The sequence below is a fragment of the Polyodon spathula genome, chromosome 2 (assembly GCF_017654505.1).
Source record: "Polyodon spathula isolate WHYD16114869_AA chromosome 2, ASM1765450v1, whole genome shotgun sequence".
In the NCBI taxonomy this organism is placed as follows: Eukaryota; Metazoa; Chordata; class Actinopteri; order Acipenseriformes; family Polyodontidae; genus Polyodon; species Polyodon spathula.
In genome coordinates this window covers 52,567,675-52,591,588 of record NC_054535.1, presented here as the reverse complement: position 1 = coordinate 52,591,588, position 23,914 = coordinate 52,567,675, and the positions used below count along the sequence as shown (strand labels likewise).

At 39.9% G+C, this 23,914-nt stretch overlaps 1 protein-coding gene across 1 annotated transcript; it reads left to right on the top strand.

Moving 5' to 3' along the window:
- Window positions 1-7,831: 7,831 nt before the first annotated feature.
- On the top strand, window positions 7,832-20,530 carry LOC121298162 (vascular endothelial growth factor receptor 2-like). Its single transcript, XM_041225071.1, has 18 exons — window positions 7,832-8,011; window positions 8,714-8,860; window positions 8,986-9,117; window positions 9,680-9,786; window positions 10,176-10,311; window positions 11,292-11,396; window positions 11,492-11,605; window positions 11,823-11,911; window positions 12,198-12,360; window positions 13,288-13,385; window positions 13,884-14,006; window positions 14,750-14,861; window positions 14,958-15,057; window positions 15,222-15,327; window positions 17,906-18,051; window positions 18,610-18,694; window positions 19,356-19,441; window positions 19,885-20,530. The coding sequence occupies exons 2-18, from the start codon at window positions 8,827-8,829 to the stop codon at window positions 19,991-19,993; spliced, it is 1,845 nt and encodes a 614-aa protein (XP_041081005.1). The 5' UTR covers window positions 7,832-8,011; window positions 8,714-8,826; the 3' UTR covers window positions 19,994-20,530.
- The last annotated feature ends 3,384 nt before the right edge of the window (window positions 20,531-23,914 follow it).

The window sequence follows — 23,914 nt, the reverse complement described above, 5'->3', positions numbered from 1 at the left end:
ACAATATTTTGTATATGATTAATATTCCAAGTGCCTAGAAATGCATTAATGTTGTTTGTATCAGATTTACTTTTTACATAAAAAAATAAGAAAAATAAGAAATTGGAAATACAGAAGTGCACATTTATATTTTAATTCTGTGAAAATAAACTGAAGATAAAATTAGTAACTGGCATCTGTTGTAGGAATTATGTATGTTTTCACATATTTTAAGAAACAGTGTAATGTAAAAAAAAAAACACTGCTAAAAGACTAGAGTGCCTAAGCTTTCTTGAACAAAACAGTATTAAAATGTTTTTATGTAATCTAAAATGTTATAAATAAAACTAGTTTTATACAATAAATGCCTTTGCTGGTCAAACCTTTTGTATTCGATGTGGCTTAACATTTCATTGACTTTTGTGACACATGTAAGAATATGCTGAGGCACAGTACACAGTAACTTCCCTCTTGCTCCAAAACCAAAAGCTTACAGGCTACATAGCAAATCACAGCAATCTTGGATACAGCACCCCTTGCCACTTAATCTACCAATTTCCATACAGTATATCCGTGTGGCAGTGTGCCTGCCCTTGTGCATATCTGTGTGTTATATGTTGCATGTTTGTGTTAATGTTGGTGTATTGTAGTTGGTACAGGGGATCTAATGTGGGTAATGAGCATAAGTGTTGAAAGTGTAATTTGTATTTAGGCCCGAGGATTGCACAACACTTCACGTGCATGCAGTCAACTCACTGGACCACTCTGTTTTTTCATTTCCTGGTTTGATGTTTACCAATATAGCCTGTGACATATCGTGTCAGAGACAGTGATGGATCACAGGGCCCCCAAAGAGTCAGACAGGGGAAAAGGTGTTTTTTTTGTTTTGTTTTTTGTTGGAATAGTGTTTTTTATTTTTTTGTTGCAACAAAAACAATCAATCAATAAATGGAGATGGAGGGGGATAAAGAGGTGAAATGAAAGACAGGGAGGAGTGTGATAATGGCACGACATACTAGCGATATAACAGCCATCACAGGGTGCCACACTCTGTGACAAGACCATGTTCATCAACTGTCCCTGCTGCTTATGAGGAGATAGGAGGAAACTAGTGCAGACAGGGGGACCGTCGAGACGTCAGTTCCCAGGACTGGGGGACCCGGGGGGATCCAAAAGCCAGGGAGGCACCGTTCCATATCCACCAGCAGGAGGAAGAATGCCTGCTCGGTTTCACCTCAACGCCTGAGTGGGAGGAGACCAAATGTCCTACATCTGAGTGGGAGGAGCCCGAAAGTCCACAGCCCGAGAGGGAGGAGTCGGTGCGTCCACAGCCCAAGTATCCACCAGCAGAGGAACAATGCCTGCTGTCCCCATCTCCACCAGTAGAGGAAGAATGCAGCTGCCTCTGGCTGCTCTGCATCCATAACCACCAGGCAAGTAAGGGAAAGGCCCCACTCCCACTGTAAGTGGAGAGTTCGCATGCAGTCCCTCGTGCCACATTGTGTGATACGGCGAGTAGGCACTGAATCGTAGACCCTGCCAGCTGACAAGGCTGTTCCAGCAGGAAGGGCTAGCCGCCAACCAATCCCCTGCAAGTGATGAGAGCTGCACCAGTACCCTGCAAGTGAGGAATAGCGACACAGTTCCCCTGCAAGTGAGGGGGAGCCGACCATACCAGTCACCTGCAAGTGAGGGAGAGCTGCCACTGCTGTCTCCAGAGGGAGATGGAGAGCCGCACCAGTCCCATGTAAGTGAGGGAGAGCTGCACCAGTCCCATGCAAGTGAGGGAGAGCCGCACCCGTCCCTTGCAAGTGAGGGAGAGCCGCACCAGTCCCTGCAAGTGAGGGAGAGCCTCCATCGCCAGGAGACTACACGCTGCTCCCACCTCTGTCGACAGGAGACTATACCCTGCTCCCACCGCCAGGAGCAGAGCAGCAGGAGCGGGAGGCCCTCTGTCTCCACCACTTTCAACGGCAGGCAGCAGAGCAGCAGGAGTTGACTTCTGCCTCACCACCTTATAGGCGAGGGTTGGAATACCTGTTGGTTCCGCCTCCCCCAACGTGGTAGGATTGCTTGCCAATCCCACCTCCACCACAAGAGGGAGACTTTCTGCAGCTTTCCCCTCTACCACTGGAGGAAGGACCAGGATGTGATGCTGGTGGTCCTTAGCAGCCCTTGCATAGGTTGCTGAGGGAAGCATGGGGAAAAAACCCCAGGCCACAGTGGCCGCAAAGAGGGCCAAAATCCACATCCCAGCTTGTTCTGACTCTTACAAGACACCGCCCAAGGATGCCTGCACGGCAACCCCCAAGTATACCTTCACGTCGTCGCTCGGGGATGTCTGCACGACACCACCCAAGGATGCCTTCACGTCATCACACAGAGATGCCTGCCTCACTTCGCCCAAGGATGCCTCACTTCGTCCAAGGATGCCTGATCGCTTCGCCCAAGGATGCCTGCTGTGCCTCGTTTTGCCCAAGGATGCCCTGCTCACTTCGCCCGGATGCCGGTCTGTTATCGCCAAGGGATGCTGAGCGCCTTTGCCCATAGGAGTCTGCCTGGCTTAGATGAGGATGCCACAGCTGCATTGCCTGGGATCACCGGAATTGTTTTGCCAGGTGTCGCCGCCAGCTCTGGGGATGTGCTGGGGCTGAAGGAACTAGCCCGGAAGCCATTAATGGCTCTGCTGCCAGTCGGTAACCTGACAGCCTTTCCGCTGTCAACTAGGGAGCCTCTGGCTGTGAAGAGGGGGGAGGTCCAGATACTACCAACCCCAGCAGCCTTTCCGCTTCCAGGACTGCCCAGGTTGAATAAGTCTGCTGACAAAAAAAGGGGGGGGGTAATTTTTTGGCCCCCCTGGCAGTTTCTTCACTGCCAGGGGTGCAACAGGACAGAGTAGCTTTTCCACTGCGGGAGCGGACCACCATGCTGTCAGCCGAGTCACTACTGGCAGGGGAGCTGACAGCATTTTCAGCCATGGCTCCAGTGAAGAAAGCAGTCCTTTCCGGCCCGGAGCACTTTGACCCGGACTGCTGGTTTTTAAGGGGGGGAAGTGGCCGTGAGGCCATTGTGTGCTGCGCACAAGGGGGGGGGCATATGTGGCGGAGTGTCCCGCCCCTTTGCAGATTTGTGTGTTATATGTTGCATGTTGTGTTTTAAATGTTGGTGTATTGTAGTTGGTACATAGGATATAATGTGGGTAATGAGCACAAGTGTTTAAAATGTATAATTATATTTAGACATGAGGGTGGCACAAATCACTTCACATGTAAAGAAAAATGTGTAGAGTGTGGACATGGGAGTGCACTGATTTAATTCACGTGCAGTTGTACTGAGACTCCAATTAAATGATTGACTAGTAATCGAGTCTCGGTACAGATGTATAAAAGTTGCATGTTTTCACCCACTCGGGGTTGTATGTTTTCCATTTGGGTGGAAATGGAGAACGGGATTGGAGACAGAGGTAATAGTGCTTAATAATACTATAACGAGCTCACCGTATTGTTTGCGGTTGTATTCATGTTGTTTTGTCTTTGGGTTTCTGGCTGACAGTGGCTGGTTCTGTGTTTTGTTTTGTCTTTACAACCTTTTATTTTCTGCTTGCTAATAAACTGTGCAGCAGCGCATTCAAATTCAACTCACTCGCCACTCTGTGTTTCATTTCCTGGTTCTGGTTACGACTAAAGCCTTGTGACAATCCATTACACTAGAGCTAAATTAACTGTTTCAAAATGAGCCCTTTTTTTAAACACCAAACACATTTTAAAAAGCACTACATGGAAAAGTACCCTTTAATCCTATTTCTCTTTTTGTCACATACTGAGATGTGCAATTTTCTATGTGATCCTTAGCCACTTTTTCTCTTTGAGACAGCACAATAGGCGAAATTTGGGCATAGGTAAATATTTTTCTGGGTTCAGGAAGGGTGGCTGAGTAGAATCCTTAATTTCTCGGTTGTATTCATTGAGCAGGTATACATGGAAATAATACTGAACCCACATCAATGACAGATTTGTAGATTAAAAACAACCCCCCCCAAAATGTTTTGGAGAAATACTATAAGTCAACTGGTAACTATAACGTAATGGTAATGTATAGACTCTTTCGTGTTGTTTAAAATATTCCTCAGTTAATTTTCATGCTATCATTGAGTTATGAACTAATTACTTACTGTGGCTTCTTTTGGGCAAATGAACCCCCTCAGGGGTTTTATATTTTAAACCCAAATCCATAAGAATCGTGGTAACGGCCAGGTAAATTAATAATAGAAGAGACATGTGTTTTTGTTCGGTAGGGCAGCCAGGACTCCCGTGTGGTACATTTGACACCTAATTATGTCCTATGGGACCCTTTCCTGTTGTGGGTTGGATTTGTTGGGACGATAAACATTTGACTCTTCAGTTAAGCGAGTGTTCATGGTGTTGGAACGACAGACAACATATTCACTGAAATTAGCACTTTTGTAACTGTTAAAGCAACATTAGGTTATTACTGTAATCCAGGTTCCCTGAAAGAGAAGTGACCACCAACTAATACTTTGGCTATGCTCCCGTCTTAGGTAGGGATTCGCTGAGCATTTCCTGTCAGTAGGCGATAGGCCCCTTGTGGAAGTGAGTCTCGTTCCTCCTGACGAGGGATAAGTCGTCGTTCACGGAACTCACTTCCTCTTTTGCACGAACCGGGAATGGGTGATGGACCACAAGGGGGGATCGGAAAACGTTCGGTCACGTGTGAGTACGATGGATGCCAAGCGACTCCTTTTCTCCTGTGACCAGGCACTGCAGCAATTTTACCTACTGGCCAAAGCAATGGGTAGTGGAGGTCGGGGGCTGCTTCTGAAGAAGGAGCCCCCTTCCCATGAGCCTGTGATCGAAATCGCTCACGGTCCTCTCAGGTGCTGCCATCTGGTTTTGCGAACATCCGAGGTGGAGCACGGTGCAGGCAGGGTCAGCTCCGGGCCAGCGGAAAAAAAAAAGGGTTATCGGCTGAGCTGGGGCCAAAGCAAGGGCGAGCCTGCTGCCAGGCCAAGGGCTCCCAACGCTGCACACGGCTGAAACATGGAATTTAGCCATGCAAATTCCCTTGATAATCCTATTGGATAATACATTTTGAAAGGACTGCATTGTTAAAATGTGTATGTTTCCTTGGTACCGGATATTTCAGTAATTGCATATCATACTGGATTCACCTTTGTTCTTGTCATTTCCCCCAGTCCAATTTACATACCCAGAGGAACGAATCTGGTAATTGTTTTAATTTTAAGCACATGTGTGAAAGCACAGCATTGAATTTATTTTATAACCAAAAGAGGCAAACTTGTGTAATGTAATAATTCTGCATAAAGTCAACTGAGTGTAACAATACACGAATCTAAAAGGGACACAGATTTAAAATTGCTGTATACCTATGCAGAGTGTAATTACCTGTATATGACAATTGGCAGAAATGATACAGAAACATATAACACCAGTAGCCATTCCTACAACAGAAAGGACATACTGAATTTTTAACACACGGTACTGTGCATTTACCATGTTGCGGTACTTTTTTTATTTATTTATTTATTTATTTGTTTAATTTTTATGTTTATATATGGAATGACTATATTTCTCTGCGCTTTATAATGCTTACATATGCTTCACCATGCTTTATTATACTTTGCTATGATATGGGACACTTTTATAAGAGTTAATACATAGAGTGCAATACAATTGTCATCATAATGGATAGGATTAGACATTATGAACTCATGTTCTTACAGTATAAAGGATTCATAGGACAAATCAGACTACGGCTACAGAAGGAGACTGAAGGGTTCCTGGATATACCTGTAATTCTATTTTTTTAAGGCCATCACATATAAGACCTGGGATTTCATTACAAACCAGGTAAAGAAATGTTACTATATCTAGGAGGGGGACATATGATAAATGACACCCCATTTTCCAAAATATGGCGTTGAAGTTGCTTATGTTGCTTGATAGGCAAGGTAAAACATGTATTTACCAGCCTGAAAGTCCCAGCTCCAAACTCTGAGGATGCCTTGAGAACTCAAACCTGCTAAAAGTGTGTGTAGCATTACAGAGGAGATGCACAATAAAATCATTGGACTTACTTTGGACGCCAAGATGTGTGATTATAAATTTCCAGTGCGTTACCCTTGCATTAATATACAGTGTAGTTCATATAGAGCTGTGTACTTGCTATAGAATGCGAGAGTTAGTATACAAAGGCAAGGCATTCATAAATGACTTATAGGAAAGCTAATGAATCTAGCTGAAACATTTCCATTTACAATTTATTTATATATGGGCTATACACAAATCGCCCAGTTGCTAATCCACAGTTGTCAGCAGAGGTTTGCTTTGACAATTCCACTTTATCTAAAAGTATCAAGAAAATGAATGTTCCTGATAACTACAGTCAAACTTATAAATAGTAGTTTGTACATGTTGAATATTTACTGACCTTGTTCTTCTGGCATTTTTGCATCTTGCATCATTCAATGTCAAGCTTGGCACCACCCAACTTCAACCAGCTTGAAGCCAAATACCATCATAATGTAGCATTAATTGGTGTGGCAGCAACGCTGCTATCAGGTGTTTAACACCCTGCTTGCATTTTTGCCCTTTTAGTAAAAGTTCTGTCTGTGGATTTATAGAGGTCACCATGTGGGCATCACCCTTCTGCATTGTTAACATGTCAAAAAGTATACTACAGTATTTAATCAACTCTAATTTAACTCCTATTTTACAAAATGAAAACAGACAGCCTTGATTGAATTATAGGAATTCAAGAGAAATATTTTGCTGGTGCCATATTACTGTCTGAGTAGACAGAGTCAGTTTGCCAGCGTGTTTCACAAGTCACACCTTATGATGCGACAGCGTCTTGTCTGTGGTTCCATCTTGAAACATACATTATATATTTTGACCAATACATTATTCTATATAACCCATAAAGTAATTTATATTGTAGATTATTATTGTTTGCATTCTTTTCAGTTCTACTTTAATGCTGACATTATTGAACAGACCTCTGGTCGCTAAATGGCGTGCCATGTACATTCTCCTTTGCATACAAAATATAATTTACAAAGAGTACCCTGGGGCAACAACACAGCATGAGGTGTCATTACACACCTCATACAATAAATGCTAAAGAAAAATGAACTGCTTTGCTTCCATGTCTTTCTGCCAAAATGGTTTTATGCTTATGAAATCTGAACGATTGATAGACTAAACTTAACACATCTGTCCATATGGGACGTATCGTATAGCATGGAATGGCAGTTCTTTGTACTGATTTGTCAGTGTGCTATAAATTCAGGCTTTTAAGGGCTTTGCTCTGCTGATGTGAGAAATGAATTCAGTACCCATGCTCATTCATTTCAGGACCCCTTTCAGCTAAGTTTGATAAATCTGAGCCTGTTTTTTGATGTGGCCCTGTGGCAATGTTGCCCAGCCCCTGTGTGTATTTCTGTGTTGTATGTTGCATGTGGTGCGTTAATGTTTGTGTGTAGTAATTGGTACATGGGATATAATATGTGTCTGTGTAACACAAATGTTTAAAATATATAGTTGTATTTAGGCACGAGGATTGCACAACACTTCACGTGCAGATTAAATGTAATAATATGTGAGCATGGGGAATTGCACTTTATTAATTCACGTGCATTTGTACCGAGACTCCAATTGAATGATTGATTAGCAATCGAGTCTCGGTACAGCTGCATAAAAGCAGCATGTTTTCACTCACTCAGGGTTGTGTGTTCGGTGAGTGGAGAACAGGAATGGAGATGGAGGTAATAATAATCAATTTAAAGCAAATCAATAATTTCTTCACAAACATCTCAGCCTTCCTGAGGAGAGTCTGAGCGAGACCACCAGCTCTCACCTGACAGGGGAGAACATCACTCTAGAGCTGAGCTTCAAGAACATCTCCAGCCAGGAAGAGGGGGTGTACATCTGCCAGGCAGAGAATATAAACACTGGAGTGCAGCACTGCCTCATCAAGAGACTCTCAGTGAAAGGTGAGGAGATGTACACGAGGCCAATGATTCATATGTAAGGACCAGGGAGTTGTTTTAGGTGAAATGACAATGGGGTTTTCTGTGAATCCATGGTTGCGTCATGACAATTCATACATTTTGGAACAACAACATGCTCACAAGTTGCTTGTGAACTTTATATGAATTCCATGAATATGTTAGAGTTAATGAATGTACACAGCCTTACTGTATCTGTATCATTTTAAACTCTACGAAGTTGAGAAGATAGAGACCGCTTGTATTGGTTGCCAGCAAGCCCATATATGTTGATTTGAGTGAAAAAGGCAACCAATTCTTCACAAAAATAATTTATTTTAACAAATTATTTCCATTATTCTTATTTTTTATTTTAGCTTTTCTCTTCACATATTTTTTAGAAAAGAAAAAAGCACAAATAAAATCTCACAAAATCTCAGTGCATTTTTACAGTCGTGATCACGAGTAGACTTAATTTTCTAACAAATACGTGAAGAGAAAAGCTAAAATAAAAAATAAGAATAATGGAAATAATTTGTTAAAATAAATTATTTTTGTGGAGTATTGGTTGTCTTTTTCACTCGAATCAATCTCTATGAAGTGTCATAAACTTATGTAAAAACATAGTATAATTGTGCAACTTCTGTGAGTTTGTACTGTGTTAATGCTTCAGTATGCATTACAATACAGTGAGCTGATTTCTTTCAGATCTACAGGCCCCAGCAGTTGTGACAAATTTAACTGACCAGAGTGTGAATATCAGTGAAACAATTGCACTGACCTGCAACGTGAGTGGGACACCGACACCAAATATCACATGGATGAAAAATAACAAGACACTGATAGAGGACTCTGGTAAGAATTGAAATTCATATTCATCTGTGTCAGCCAGTGCATGAATATCAGTGGCAGAATGTTTTTATTTGGAGACATACATATTTAGATGAAGTGTGAATTATTCTGTGTATCTTTCTTCCCAGGCATTGTTCTTACACAACAGAACAGAACTCTGACAATCCAGCGAGTCAAGAAGGAAGACAGAGGCCTATACATCTGCATGGCCTGTAATAACCAGGGATGTCACATGACACAGGCCTATCTCATAGTTGAAGGTACTGTACTTTCTATCAGTTCTTCCAGTTCTGAAAATAATCATATTATATTCAGTTACATCAAGCAGAGCCACAGAGGAATACAAAATAATAAGGCTATCAATGTATGTTTCATAGATTAAACATTTAAACCTTCTTTGTCAACTACCATTTTAATTATCATGTCCATTCAGTGCTTTAATGTTTTCAGTTGTCTTTATATTTCACTTTTGTATTTATTACAAATACTGCATTGATCTTCACATATGGCAATTACAGTGGCTTACAATATAGATACTGGAAGCAATTAACTGGAAAATCAAAGCAAGATTTTCAGTTGAAAGTTGAAAAACATGACCCGGTCAGGACAAAACCGTGAGGATGAATTAGCTTGTGTTCAAGAATGTCGACCATTAACATGCACTCATTAAATGGAACTAAAGAATGGATTACTGAAAATTTAACCTCCATGAGGCAACATGAGAAATATGCATGGCTAAATAAGTGTATTGAGGCATTTATCAGATTAGATTCAAACAGATTTAGAAGCTAGGTGATTAATAAGTGGATATGTTTTGTACAGGTGCAGAGGAGAAGACAAATGTGGTGCTCATTATCCTTATTGGCAGCGGGGTGATTGCCATGTTCTTCTGGCTTCTTCTAGTGTTCATCATCCGAACCATAAAGAGGGTAATGAAACGGTTCTGTTGCTGTCCCATGAGCAAGCTATTCCGCATGATAGATTTAAACTGACTGGAGCTCCTTTGTGTTTTTTCTCTTCATTGTGTCTAAAACAACAGACACATTTTTTCTTTTCATGCCACTGAGCTCTTGCATGACTTACTAAGGATCCCGTAATTCTGTGTTAATTGAACAACCTCTTTGGCTTATTAAAATTAAATTAAAATAATTGTGGTTTCAGGCATGCATGTTTTGAACAGCTGGTAAAATTAGGGGTTGATTTTTTTAGTCAATTCTTGCTTGTTGAATGATCAGCCTGTTGAACAACAGTGAACGTGACTTCTTGTTGCATACTAAGATGTACAGTTTATGGAACCAGACTTTTCATTGTCTTCCAGTCGAGTGGAGGCGAATTAAAGACAGGCTACTTGTCAATCATTGTTGATCCTGACGAAGTACCTATGGATGAGCAGTGCGAGCGACTGACATATGATGCCAGCAAATGGGAATTCCCCCGAGATAGACTTAAGCTAGGTAAGACTACTTAAACTACTCCCTTTATATAGGATATTTCAAGTATGTGCCACAGTAATTGTACGATGATGTACTTTTGTAATCCATTAATATAGTACACTCTACATTCTCATAGGACGATTATTGAATAGAAACATAATATACAGTAAATAGTACAAAAAGAAACTTACTAACAAACTATGAAGAAAATATGGGTCTAACTGCATTACTAAATTTAAATTAGTACTAGTATATATGTATACATTGCTATACCCAGCTTGTTGTAGCTCAGAGGATCATTTATTTCTTTTTTGTTATTAAGTCTGTATGATCCTGCACTTAAACATTACATTATAACATTATCTAGGAATTAACTTGGCTTCGTTAGGGTTAGGGTTAGTGACAACATTACTTAGTAACATTTTGTTAAAAGTTTGGTTACTGATTACACTATGTAACACAATTTTTTTGTTCCTGGGTAGTAAGTGTTATTTCCTAATTGCTTATGCCTCAAAAGTATAGAAAATGGCTATTATTCCCCACAAACTTCTGCTTTTGTGACCAGGACAGTGATATTTCAAAATATCACTATTTCCAATGGGAAAACTGTAAATACAGTATAATCGTAAATCTCGAAAAACTACTCACTTCTGAATCTTTTGTAGTCATTTTTGTATTACTTTAGTATAAATACATGTTAATTTGGATTCATATGTTGTTTTTTTCTGACTTTATGTGAACAAAAAGACACACATTTGCCCATTTTCCCAATGTCCTGGTCACAAAAGCAAAGTTTGTGGGGAATAATAGCCATTTTCTATCTTTTGAGGCACAAGCAATTAGGAAATAACATTTACTACCCAGGAACAAAAAAAAAAATAATTGTTACACGGTATTATTGTTGCTTCATCCTAGCCCTAAAGGGATAAATGCACATGGTTGGTCTAATAAATGTGTAGGATGTGTTGGAGCGGTTAATGATTGCTGTGTTTTGTTCTCAGGGAAGCCCCTTGGTCGTGGTGCGTTTGGTCAAGTTGTGGAGGCTGCAGCCTTCGGCATTGATAAAACCACTACGTGCAAAACAGTCGCTGTAAAGATGCTGAAAGGTAAGTAAATGAGAGACTTCCAAGAATGAACTAGTGTATTGAGTTGGTGATGTACTGAGTGTACTATAATAACATTATCCTACGCACCTTTTCAGAGGGAGCCACTTCAAGTGAGTACAGAGCCCTGATGTCAGAGCTGAAGATACTAATTCACATTGGGCATCACCTCAATGTTGTGAACATCCTTGGAGCATGCACCAAACTAGGAGGTGGGAACCAGCATTACAATAACAATTCACTGCAACACTGTTTAATACAATTCATGCCATCAGTGTCAGGCACACTTGAAAATGAAAATCATCTCAGTATAGTTTTCTGTTGTTTTGTGAGGGTGACCCTGTAAATGTAGAATGGATAAACAAATATTGCATTATAAATCTGCAATGTAGTGGTGTCCATTTCATGACTTTATTCTATTTATTCCAGGTCCTTTGATGGTGATCGTAGAATGCTGCAAGAATGGCAACCTATCAAACTACTTAAGAAGCAAAAGAGGAGAATATACTCCCTACAAGGTAAACAAAACATTGTCAAGATTAGAAAATGAAACTTTGCTTCCTTTGTTTTTTTTTTTTGTAAAAATGTGTTTGGACTTTTTTGCATGAATGAAATGTACCAGTTTTTTTGTACTTGCTCTAGTGAAAGGGAGAAATGACCTTTATATTTAGGCATTAATGCTTATTTGGATATTACAGATATTATGGAGTATTTTAGGGCAAGATCTGAGAAATCACACTTTCATTAACGTTTGTTTTAAATATAGAGATAAAACAGAAATAAACAGGAATTTTTATTGTTCAGCAACAGAGCAAAGCCCTCAAATTGAAGCAAGCAAAAACCAGTATGAACGAGTTGAGTGTTGAAATGACACATCGCTTGGATACTATTGCAAGCAGCCAGAGCTCTGGCAGCTTAGGATTTACAGAGGACAGATCGCTCAGTGACCTGGAAGAAGAAGAAGAGGGTAGGGCCAGTTTTGTTACTTTGACCTTTAAGTTTGGGATTTTAACTTTGACTCAAATGTAGAAAGCTGTACATAGATATGAATGTCAGAGTGAAAAATGTAAGAGAGAAAGAGAGAGAGAGAGAGAGAGAGAGAGAGAGAGAGAGAGAGAGAGAGAGAGAGAGCGAGCGAGCGAGCGAGCGAGCGAGCACATACCTCTCTCTGCACCACCAGGAGTATAGTGCTGGAGGGTCATGGGGGAGCGCAGCTTCTGTACTTCACGTGCAGAATACTGAACTGTTTTGTTCATATTAATATGTGGCGATATAAGTATAACACATACAAAATAAGCAAAGAATACAATATCCATAAGAAACCTTTAGATAATAGCGACCCCTCACTTTTAAATATCGCATTACATCATTGTGCACCACTAATGTAAAAATCAGAAGTGAAAGTGTAGGATATGCAGCTCCACATTATGGAAAATCTTAACCCAAAAGGTAGCCTTACATAATGTTTGGTATTCATGAATATATTTTAGATGTAAAAAAAGCTTGTAAATAGGAATTTCATACAAATAAAAAGTAATTATAGAATACAATATCATAAATACATCTGGTAATGAAGTGCGGCTTTGGTATTTACCGTTTATATGTGAAGTATGAGAAAATGCCATTACATTATTTCTGCCTACAGTCAAGCACCAGCGTTTTCAGATACTTTATTTTGTCACAATGTTCTTGTGGGGTATGTTGGCAGAACCATCTTCTTGATGATCTACTCTCTATGGATTTTAATAATATTAGTACTACATAAACAAATAAATAAATAAAAGTATGTATGATAAAAGTCCCCAATTATTTTTAGAGTCAACTGAGCCAGGGAAATCCCAGTGTTTCGGTGTGTTTCCTGATATTAGGAGTGACTCTGCCCTCTCTTTGATAGGAGCGGAAAGCCTCTGCAAGACTCCCCTGACAATGCAGGACCTGGTTTGCTACAGTTTCCAGGTAGCCAGGGGAATGGAGTTCCTGGCATCACGCAAGGTACTCCATATTACTTTATACTCTTTTCAGTGTGTTGCAGAATTTAGTAAAATAAATGAATAAAATAAACAATTGTTTAAACTGTGAAAACTGCCAATACATTTTGCTGAACAAGAAAATGCTGTTTCTATAGAAAACTAGTCTGGATATGTGTAACTAGTCTATCTGCCTGTCTGTAATATCCAAATTGAGCTGAATGAAGTTATAGACTTCCATGATTAATGGCATTGTTTTGAGCCTCCCTCTTTCAGTTTGAGGTTGTTTACTTGATAAACATGCACGTGTTTGCATTTGAGGAGGCTTTGTGTTTCAGTGTAAACAGAAAGCTCCCCAGAGCACTTAGGAACTAACAGTGCTGTTGATGTTGTATCTCTATTTGGGAGTGGGACCCCCACCTCTGACCGAGTGTACAGATTTATCTTTTTTCCATCAGTACTAGATAGTTTGTCTTTAGATATGAGCCGGGAATTTCATGCACATGTTTTCTTCTGTTTGCAGTGTATCCACAGGGACCTTGCGGCTCGCAATATACTCCTGTCAGAAAACAATGTGGTGAAGATTTGTGACTTTGGACTGGCCCGGGATGTCTACAAAGACCCTGATTATGTCCGCAAAGGAGATGTAAGTAAAAGATAAAATCCCCAAATTCATTAGATGAAGAGTTTGATATAGTCTCATAGGTAACATGTTGTTTATTTGTAGGAATTTATAAACATCCTTTACATTAATGGGTGCTCAATTCTGATCAACCATTGTAAGGATTGTTAAAGTTATATGTAAAAATATATTTTTAACAATTCAAAGAAACTAGTTAAAGAGTAAGTAGAGGAGTTCCGAAAAATATAGCATTTCACGTCCCCATTTGTTGCTACAACTGTTTAAATAACATACCTGTAATTTTTTCTTTTCATTGTTAACATCTTGACAACTTTTTACACATATAACTTTAAACTCTGTTTCAAAGCTCTTTTCAAAATGTCTGCTCTAGTGCACTGACAGTGTAAGGATTATTGCCCACATTGTCAAACAGGTAACACAGCAATAACAATCCATAATGTGGTACGGAACAGAAAAGCCAGAGCACTTTTTTTTTTTTTTCTGTTTTTTTTTTTTTTTTTTTTTTTTTTTTAATTGCTATTCCTGCAGTGATTTAGAGGATAGATCACAAATTCCAGTGTACTACGGTGGACATTGTGAAATTAGCTTTGAACAGACTTTAAAGTTATAAGTGTAAAAAGTTGTCAGGATGTTAACAATGAAAAGAAAAATTACAGGTATGTTTTTTAAACAGTTGTAGCAACATGTGGGGACTGAAACTTTTGTTGTTGTTGTTTTTAAGGTTATTTTTCGCATTATTTTAACAGGCTCGGCTTCCTTTGAAATGGATGGCTCCAGAAACTATTTTTGACAGAGTTTATACAACACAAAGCGATGTCTGGTCTTTTGGTGTGTTACTTTGGGAAATCTTCTCTTTAGGTAAACAATTATTTTCACTGTAAGACTCAGTAATCTTTTCCTTACCTACCCTAAGTTTATCAGTAGCTTACCTGTACTTTAATGTTATTCCAACAGGTGCATCACCTTATCCTGGAGTAGGAATTGATGAGGCATTTTGTAGGAGATTAAAAGAAGGCACAAGAATGAGGGCACCTGAATATGCCACCCCTGAAATGTAAGTATAAAGTAGCTATCTTGAAACTACAATTATTATATATATATATATATATATATATATATATATAATATATATATATATATATATATATATATATATATATATTCTTACACATGTGTGCCTGTTATAGACTAAGTATGCTGTCTTATTCCATTTTTCAGATACCAGACCATGCTGGACTGTTGGCTTGGGGACCCTAAGGACAGACCCACTTTCACTGAGTTAGTGGAACATTTAGGAAACTTGCTTCAAGCAAACGCTCAACAGGTAACAGCTACATCATGATTATTGTAACATAAATTTATTGTACATTCCCTTTTAGTTATGTGCCATCATTATTTGACTAATTTTGCTATATCCATTAAGTAGTGCTGTATGATGTCAGATTAATGTCTACTTTTGAGTTTTTATTTAAGCGATAGTGCCCATCGATGATGGCTCTACCATGTAATAACACTATGTAACACAATTTTTGTTCCTGGGTAGTAAGTGTTATTTCCTAATTGCTTATGCCTCAAAAGTATGGAAAATGGCTATTATTCCCCACAAACTTTGCTTTTGTGACCAGGACAGTGATATTTTGAAATGTACCTATTTCCAATGAGAAAATGGGCGAATTTGTGTCTTTTCGTTCACATAAAGTCAGAAAAAAACAACATATGAATCCAAATTAACATGTATTTATACTAAAGTAATACAAAAATGACTACAAAAGATTTAGAAGTGAGTAGTTTTTCAAGATTTACGATTATACTGTAAATCACTTTCACGAATCAGCCCCCAAATGTAGTCTCCCATCATGTTCTCGTTATACTGTTCTTGGTAGCAGCGTTCAAAGTCCAGTATATCCTGGTGGAAGCGCTCGCCTTGCTCCTCCGAGTACGCTCCCATGTTCTCCTTGAATTTATCAAGATGAGCATCAAGGATATGGACTTTGAGGGACATCCTACAGCCCATTGTGCCGTAGTTCTTCACCAGAGTCTTAACCAGCTCCACATAGTTTTCGGCCTTGTGATTGCCCAGGAAGCCCCGAACCACTGTGACAAAGCTGTTCCAAGCCGCTTTCTCCTTACTAGTGAGCTTCTTGGGGAATTCATTGCACTCCAGGATCTTCTTTATCTGTGGTCCGACGAAGACACCGGCTTTGACCTTTGCCTCAGACAGCTTAGGGAAGGTAAGTCTAAGTCTAAGTCTAAGTCTTGAGCTAAGTCTTGAAGGTACTTGAAGACTGCCGACTCCTTATCTAGAGCTCTGACAAATTGTTTCGTAAGGCCCAATTTGATGTGCAGTGGTAGCATCAGCACCTTCCGGGGGTCCACCAGTGGCTCCCACTTGACGTTGTTCCTCCCCACAGAGAACTCGGTCCACTGTGGCCAGTCCTGCCTGTGGTAGTGCGCCTTGGTGTCCCTGCTGTCCCAAAGGCAAAGATAGTAGGGAAACTTGGTAAAACCGCCTTGGAGACCCATCAGGAATGCTACCATTGCAGCCTCTTGATGCCATCTCAGAAAAATGCAGATATGTATCCACTTAGGCAGCTGGAACTAAAGTGAACTGGTGGGCTTAAGGCCCCTGTATTTATACTACTATTTATATTACTGGAAAGTTCTAGTTCTAGAAGTTACTCCAAGTTTACTCAGCACTGAATCTATCTGGAATGTTCTGGAAAATAGGTAAATTTCAAAATATCACTGTTCTAGTCACAAAAGCAAAGTTTGTGGGGAATAATAGCAATTTTCTATACTTTTGAGGCATAAGCAATTAGGAAATAACACTTGCTACCCAGGAACCAAAAAAAAAAAAAATTGTTACACGGTGTAATTGACCATGACGGGAGTTATGTTTCCCGAGCCAAAGGCGAGGGCGCTAACGAAAGTCAAGGTCTACTATCAAACGGTTGAGCCATCATCGAGACGGCACTATTGCTATTAAATTTTTTTTTTGTACCATTGTTTTCTTTATTAAAAAAAAAAAAACAAAAAAAAAAACACCTTAAAACCTAGATTTACCTTGAACTTTTACTGATTCGTCGGGTACCTTTCCGCTGAGTCAACATGTTCTAGGAACATTTTTTAAAATAAAGAACAAGGATAACATACATATAAAGAGAAAAACAATTACTTTTTATTTAGTACATCGATTTTTTTTTTTTATTAATTTTATAATTTGTTTTAGGGTTTTATATAATCAGGACATCTGTTAGAGCCAGCTAGAACTGGAAGCTGATTGGCTGATTGTACTCAATCGTTTTCTAATCTGCAATAGAACTGGATTGTAAATTTCAGGGTGGTATTATTAATATATGGGGGCCTCAAAATAGTACCCAAGCATTTTAGTCTCTTGTGGAAGTATAGTGCTCCCCTTTATAACAATATAGTCAGGAGCCATAGTTACGAGACTGGGCTATTTGTGTTTAGCCTTATATTAAGAATGAAAGTGCTAGTGGAATGGCATTATGGAGCAAATGGGAGCCACAACCATGCCACTTACCACATATTCTGTGGTATAAAGTGCTGCTGTGTTTTTTTATATATTAATCTCACATATCACATGGAGCTCTTTTTCATTCGCCATTGTTTTAAACTATCACACAAATTTTGGTGAGGTGGTAAACAGTGCATGGTATTTTTGTCATTTGTAACGAATACGAACATCAGATTTTTGTATCCAAATACATGTGAAAAATGTGTGAATATTCTGATATTTGACAGCTATACCACAAATACTAACTTAGATCAATGTAAGTCTCATTACTTTTTTTTATTTAAACCTTTTTATTTTATTTATAAGTTGCCCTTTTAGCACAGTTTATTTGCAAACACGATTGACGTCTTTGGGTATATTATAGGACGGGAAAGACTATATTAATCTGACCACGCCACAGAACATAGAGGAAGATTCTGGTCTTTCGCTCCCGACATCACCTGCTTCCTGCATTGCAGAGGAAGAATGTTGTGACCCAAAATTCCACTATGACAATGCTCCAGGGTTTAGGTATGTACATCAGCTTACAAGCATGTCAAGCTTACACAGTGTGAATAGCACTGAACAAAGATGGGAAAAAAGGCAGTTTGGATTTGTGTGTTTAAGTGAGAGGATCAAAATTGCTATAAAAAATATAACGAACAAATACTGCCCCCCGATGCAGAATAAACATATTACATATTCAGCTTAAAAAAACCCCAAAACATTGTTATAAAAACAAACAATTGCTTGAGAAAATAAATTGATTAAATTACATCAAGTGTATTTATTTGCTGATAAAAATAATAAGGTTGAATGTTTTCTAGAATAACAGTGGTCACTCAACTGTGCAACACATTTTCAAAAAAGCTTACTTAGTGCTCTAGAGAGCTCATATCAAGTGACTCGTTTTGTTTGCTTAATATCGGAAAATATGATTTAGCTCCCTGTTATTCTAGGTGGCTTTACTAGCAATGATATTTCTGCATGTGAAGAGGCATTTTTTATTAATATTTGACAAAATAAAATGCTGACAGGGAAGTATTTTTTCAGGCTGAAAAACAACACTACCCTTTGTTGTTTCTGTAGCAGGTATGAACACGGGGGTAAAAGGACTAGCCGACCCGTGAGTGTGAAAACCTTTGAGGATGTTCCTGTGGAACAAACAGCAACTGTAAGTTTTTCTTTCCATTTTTGAGAGATTGTGCTTGGTCTTAATCAAAAGCTGCAAGTGTTGGGTTCAGCTGCCATCTGTAGGCTAATTTTTGGATTCGGGGGGGGGGGGGGGGGGGGGGGGGTGTAGGGTTAGATGCTCAGGTCCGTGTCCGTGGTAGGCCAAGACCTCAGCAGGGGATCTTCTTCTACCAAGTTGTGAAAGGATAGCGTCAGGGCCAATATCCAGAAGCATACCCAGAGACAAAAACAGCAGTTTAACTGTGCTGTTTATCATAAAACAAAGAAATAAGCACAAGGGACAAAACAAAATGTTTTAAACAAAACCACACTTGTAAACTGGGCATTCACCTTCACTACTAAGTTACAGTTGAACCACAAATCACAAAACCAGCACCCATGTTATACACCCAACCTCCCTCTCTAACAAAGCATTTCTGCCTCCTTATATACAGCTGTGGCTAGAGCTTAATTAATCATCAATTATTCCATTATTCACTTCCAGCCACATTCTCACATGGAGTTGGCAGGGAGAGATTAACTCCTTCCCTGCCAACTCAACACAGCCCCTGTGCAGGGCCTCTGCCCTGTCACACATGTATTGTGCACACTACAGAGAGACATACATCAAGATTGTAGTTAAAAGGTTGTTATGTCAACAGGACAATCAGACAGACAGTGGAATGATTCTTTCATCTGAGGAACTGAAAACTCTGGATAGCCGGCAGAATCAATTGCTGACCTTTGGGTGAGTGCAGATTTCCAAACAGATTTTTGTCCTATGAGTCAAGGTTATCCATGCAGTTATTCAAAAGATACTATTTATTATGCAAACTGTCATACATAAATTACTTCAGACTAAAGTTTCAGTTATATGTATAGCTCATGATGAAGGCACCACATGAAGTAACTGCTTGACGTTTTTTATATGACTTTGTTCATTAATGTTTCACTTCAGAATTGTATTTATACTGTACTGACTACTGTATAATTAGTTGTTAGAGATGAAATGGAAATAACTAAAAAAATGTTAAGTGGAATCATATAGGTGATATATAACATTATAATAATACTCCTATAAACTAACAGTTTGTTTATGTACATAGATTTGTGTTAAGAGAGGATAGAAATAAATATACCATGACAATTCCATGACCAACCTTAATTCCCGAAATTCTGTTCCTTCCACAGCCCCATGGTTCCCTGCAAGAGCAAAGAATCAGTGGCATCAGAAACCTCCAACCAGACGAGTGGCTACCAGTCAGGATACCACTCTGACGACACCGACACAGCCATGTAGACTAATGAGGAAACAGAACTCTTACACAAGCAGGAAGCTGTTAAATCCGGCTGTGTGCAGCCTGTGAAGTACAGCCCTGTCATTCGCTACAGCGCGCCTCCGGTGTAGAAGGCACAGAATAATCAGAGGGCCCTGCTGTGTAGCCTGCTCACTGTAGTCTTGTGAAAGACTTTGCAAAGGATGATGAACTCTTGCCACTTGGGAGTAGGTGTACTGAAGTGTTGCGCCGGTCTCAATAATTGCAAACGAGTCGGAAGTCTTGGGTGAAATGTTTTACTTTTGCGGTTCAAGCTTAGATGAAGGTGTATTTGTGGGTGTTCCTGCATAAATTCTCAAAAAGGGGGTGGACATAGTGCAAATCTGGTTTAGACAGCAATAGACTGCACACAGGTGCCACTATCCCCTTCCAGCTCATTCTGAGAATCTGTATAGGACCATGATTTATTCTGTGTTACCGGTATGCTAAAGTAAAAAGAAAGTGCGCTAAGTATTCATTTGATTTTATTACTGTACTGTATACTGTATAAGCCTACTGTACAGATTAATATTTTTAAATAATGTAACGTGCAGCCTACCCAAAACACATGTATTGTGTTATTTCAGCGCAATGGTTTAAATTTAAAATGCGTTGAGCACTATAAATGAATGTGTTTGCGATTTTATTGTATTTTTTTAAGCCCAACACCTCCTTAACAAACAATTCTGGTTTAGTGAAGGGCTACTGTATGATTCTGAAAAGCTTTTTGGGAGTGAAGGTGGGGGCCTTTCATTATATAAAAGTATTAAAATAGGTAAAATGAAGAAGAAACAGAATGTGTTGTACAGATGACGTTTACATCAAACAAAAACAATGTTTTTTAGATTCTTGCACCCTTGCATGTATAGACGTTATACTGTCTGCTGCAGCAAACCACAACTGAACTCCAGATATTTATTTGAGCAATGTCGCGTGACCCCCGCAATGTATGCTAGAGTTCTTGCTTAGAAGACGCAACAAATATTTAAATTAGTATATCACAGCTTCCATCTTTAACATATTTTCTCTTAGTACATACAACAAAATGTGTCGCAACAAAAATGTAAATTGCGGAATGTTTGCGCTGCGACTGGCCCATCTAAGTACACTTACCCCCTGATGTCTTATGAAGTAAATTCAGGCTGTGTGCATGCAGATGGATCTGTACAAGTCTTCCGATACCAAGCTCAAAAGGGCTAAAGACTGTAAAGAAGAATGACAGTGTGTTTTTTACTATAAATGTCTTTTTTTATTTCCATCAGCAAAATAAGCTGTGCATACCTCACAGCAGCAGAGCACTATTTTTTTCATACATTTTATTTGTTAGAAACTACTTGACATGCTTGTATTACAAAATTCAGAACTGGTGTTTTCCAGGAAAATCTTACACTAAAATACATAACATCCTCCCAGGTTTGCTCTTGACTGAATCTGGAGATCTAGAAGCATTAAGGAGTAGAAATCACTGAATTTATCCATTCATTTTCTGTAAAAATAATAATAATAATAATAATTATTATTATTATTATTATTATTATTTATTATTATTATTTATTATTATTATTATTATTATTATTATTATTATTATTATTATTATAAATAGAATTGCAGCTTTGTAGTATATGACTTAATGTATGCTTGGCGAAGATTCATAATCTGGCACATATTTATATAGCAACGTGTTCTTTTTTTAAAATAAATGTAATATATTATGTGAAAAAAACAAAGTATATGCACAATATTTTGTATATGATTAATATTCCAAGTGCCTAGAAATGCATTAATGTTGTTTGTATCAGATTTACTTTTTACATAAAAAAATAAGAAAAATAAGAAATTGGAAATACAGAAGTGCACATTTATATTTTAATTCTGTGAAAATAAACTGAAGATAAAATTAGTAACTGGCATCTGTTGTAGGAATTATGTATGTTTTCACATATTTTAAGAAAAAGTGTAATGTAAAAAAAAAAACACTGCTAAAAGACTGGAGTGCCTAAGCTTTCTTGAACAAAACAGTATTAAAATGTTTTTATGTAATCTAAAATGTTATAAATAAAACTAGTTTTATACAATAAATGCCTTTGCTGGTCAAACCTTTTGTATTCGATGTGGCTTAACATTTCATTGACTTTTGTGACACATGTAAGAATATGCTGAGGCACAGTACACAGTAACTTCCCTCTTGCTCCAAAACCAAAAGCTTACAGGCTACATAGCAAATCACAGCAATCTTGGATACAGCACCCCTTGCCACCTAATCTACCAATTTCCATACAGTATATCCGTGTGGCAGTGTGCCTGCCCTTGTGCATATCTGTGTGTTATATGTTGCATGTTTGTGTTAATGTTGGTGTATTGTAGTTGGTACAGGGGATCTAATGTGGGTAATGAGCACAAGTGTTGAAAGTGTAATTTGTATTTAGGCACGAGGATTGCACATCACTCAGTGCATTCAAATTCAACTCACTGACCACTCTGTGTTTCATTTCCTGGGTTTGATGTTACCACTATAGCCTTGTGACATATGGTGTCAGAGAAGTGAGATAACAGGGCCCCAAAGAGTCAGACCAGGGAAAAGTGTTGTTTTTTTTGTTTTGTTTTTTTTGGAAAGTGTTTTTTTTTTTTTTTTTTGAAAAAAAAAAATCAATCAATAAAATGGGATGGAAGGAGGATAAAGAGGTGAAAGACAGGGAGGAGTGTCGCCTAATGGCCAGACATCCTCTGCGATATAACCAGCCATCACCGGGGTGCCACCTCTGTGACCAAGACCATCTGTTCATCAACTGTCCCTTCTGCCATTATGAGGAGAAGGAGGAACTAGTGCCAGACAGGGGGACCGCGAGAGTCCAGTTCCCAGACTGGGGGACCTCGGGAATCCAAAGCCCGGGAGGCACCTGTTCCCATATCCACCAGCAGAGGAAGAATGCCTTGCTGGTTTCACCTCCACAGCCTGAGTGAGGAGCCCAATGTCCTGCACCTGTGTGGAAGGAGCCTGAACGTCCACAGCCCGAGAGGGAGGAGTCGGTGCGTCCACAGCCCAAGTATCCACCAGCAGAGGAACAATGCCTGCTGTCCCCATCTCCACCAGTAGAGGAAGAATGCAGCTGCCTCTGCCTCCATCACCTAACCCTGCAAGTAAGGGAAAGCTGCCCCACTCCCATGTAAGTGAGGGAGAGCTGCACCAGTCCCCTGCAAGCGAGGAATAGCTGCACCAGTCCCCTGCAAGCGAGGGATAGCCGCACCAATCCCCTGCAAGTGATGAGAGCTGCACCAGTCCCCTGCAAGTGAGGAATAGCTGCACCAGTCCCCTGCAAGTGAGGGGGAGCCGCCCCAGTCACCTGCAAGTGAGGAAGAGCTGCACCAGTCCTCTGCAAGTGAGGGGGAGCCGCACCAGTCCCCTGCAAGTGAGGGGGAGCCGCACCAGTCCCATGCAAGTGAGGGAGAGCCGCACCAGTCCCTTGCAAGTGAGGGAGAGCCGCACCAGTCCCCTGCAAGTGAGGGAGAGCCTTCGTCGCCAGGAGACTACACGCTGCTCCCACCTCTGTCGACAGGAGACTATACCCTGCTCCCACCGCCAGGAGCAGAGCAGCAGGAGCGGCCTCTGTCTCCACCACTTCCACCGGCAGGAGCAGAGCAGCAGGAGCTGACTCTGCCTCCACCACCTTCATAGGCAGAGGGTGAATACCTGTTGGTTCCGCCTCCACCAACGTGGTAGGATTGCTTGCCAATCCCACCTCCACCACAAGAGGGAGACCGCCTGCAGCTTTCCCCTCTACCACTGGAGGAAGAACCAAGACGTGATGCTGGTGATCCTCAGCAACCCCTGCATAGGCTGCTGAGGGAAGCATGGGGAAAAAACCCCAGGCCACAGTGGCCGCAAAGAGGGCCAAAATCCACATCCC

Bases quoted from the DNA above. Each gene is read 5' to 3' on its own strand.
- LOC121298162 (XM_041225071.1), top strand. From the start codon at position 8,827: ATGAAAAATAACAAGACACTGATAGAGGACTCTG. The intron at 13,386-13,883 runs GTACTCCATATT...TTCTGTTTGCAG, and splicing joins AGTTCCTGGCATCACGCAAG to TGTATCCACAGGGACCTTGC. The intron at 15,328-17,905 runs GTAACAGCTACA...GGTATATTATAG, and splicing joins TTCAAGCAAACGCTCAACAG to GACGGGAAAGACTATATTAA.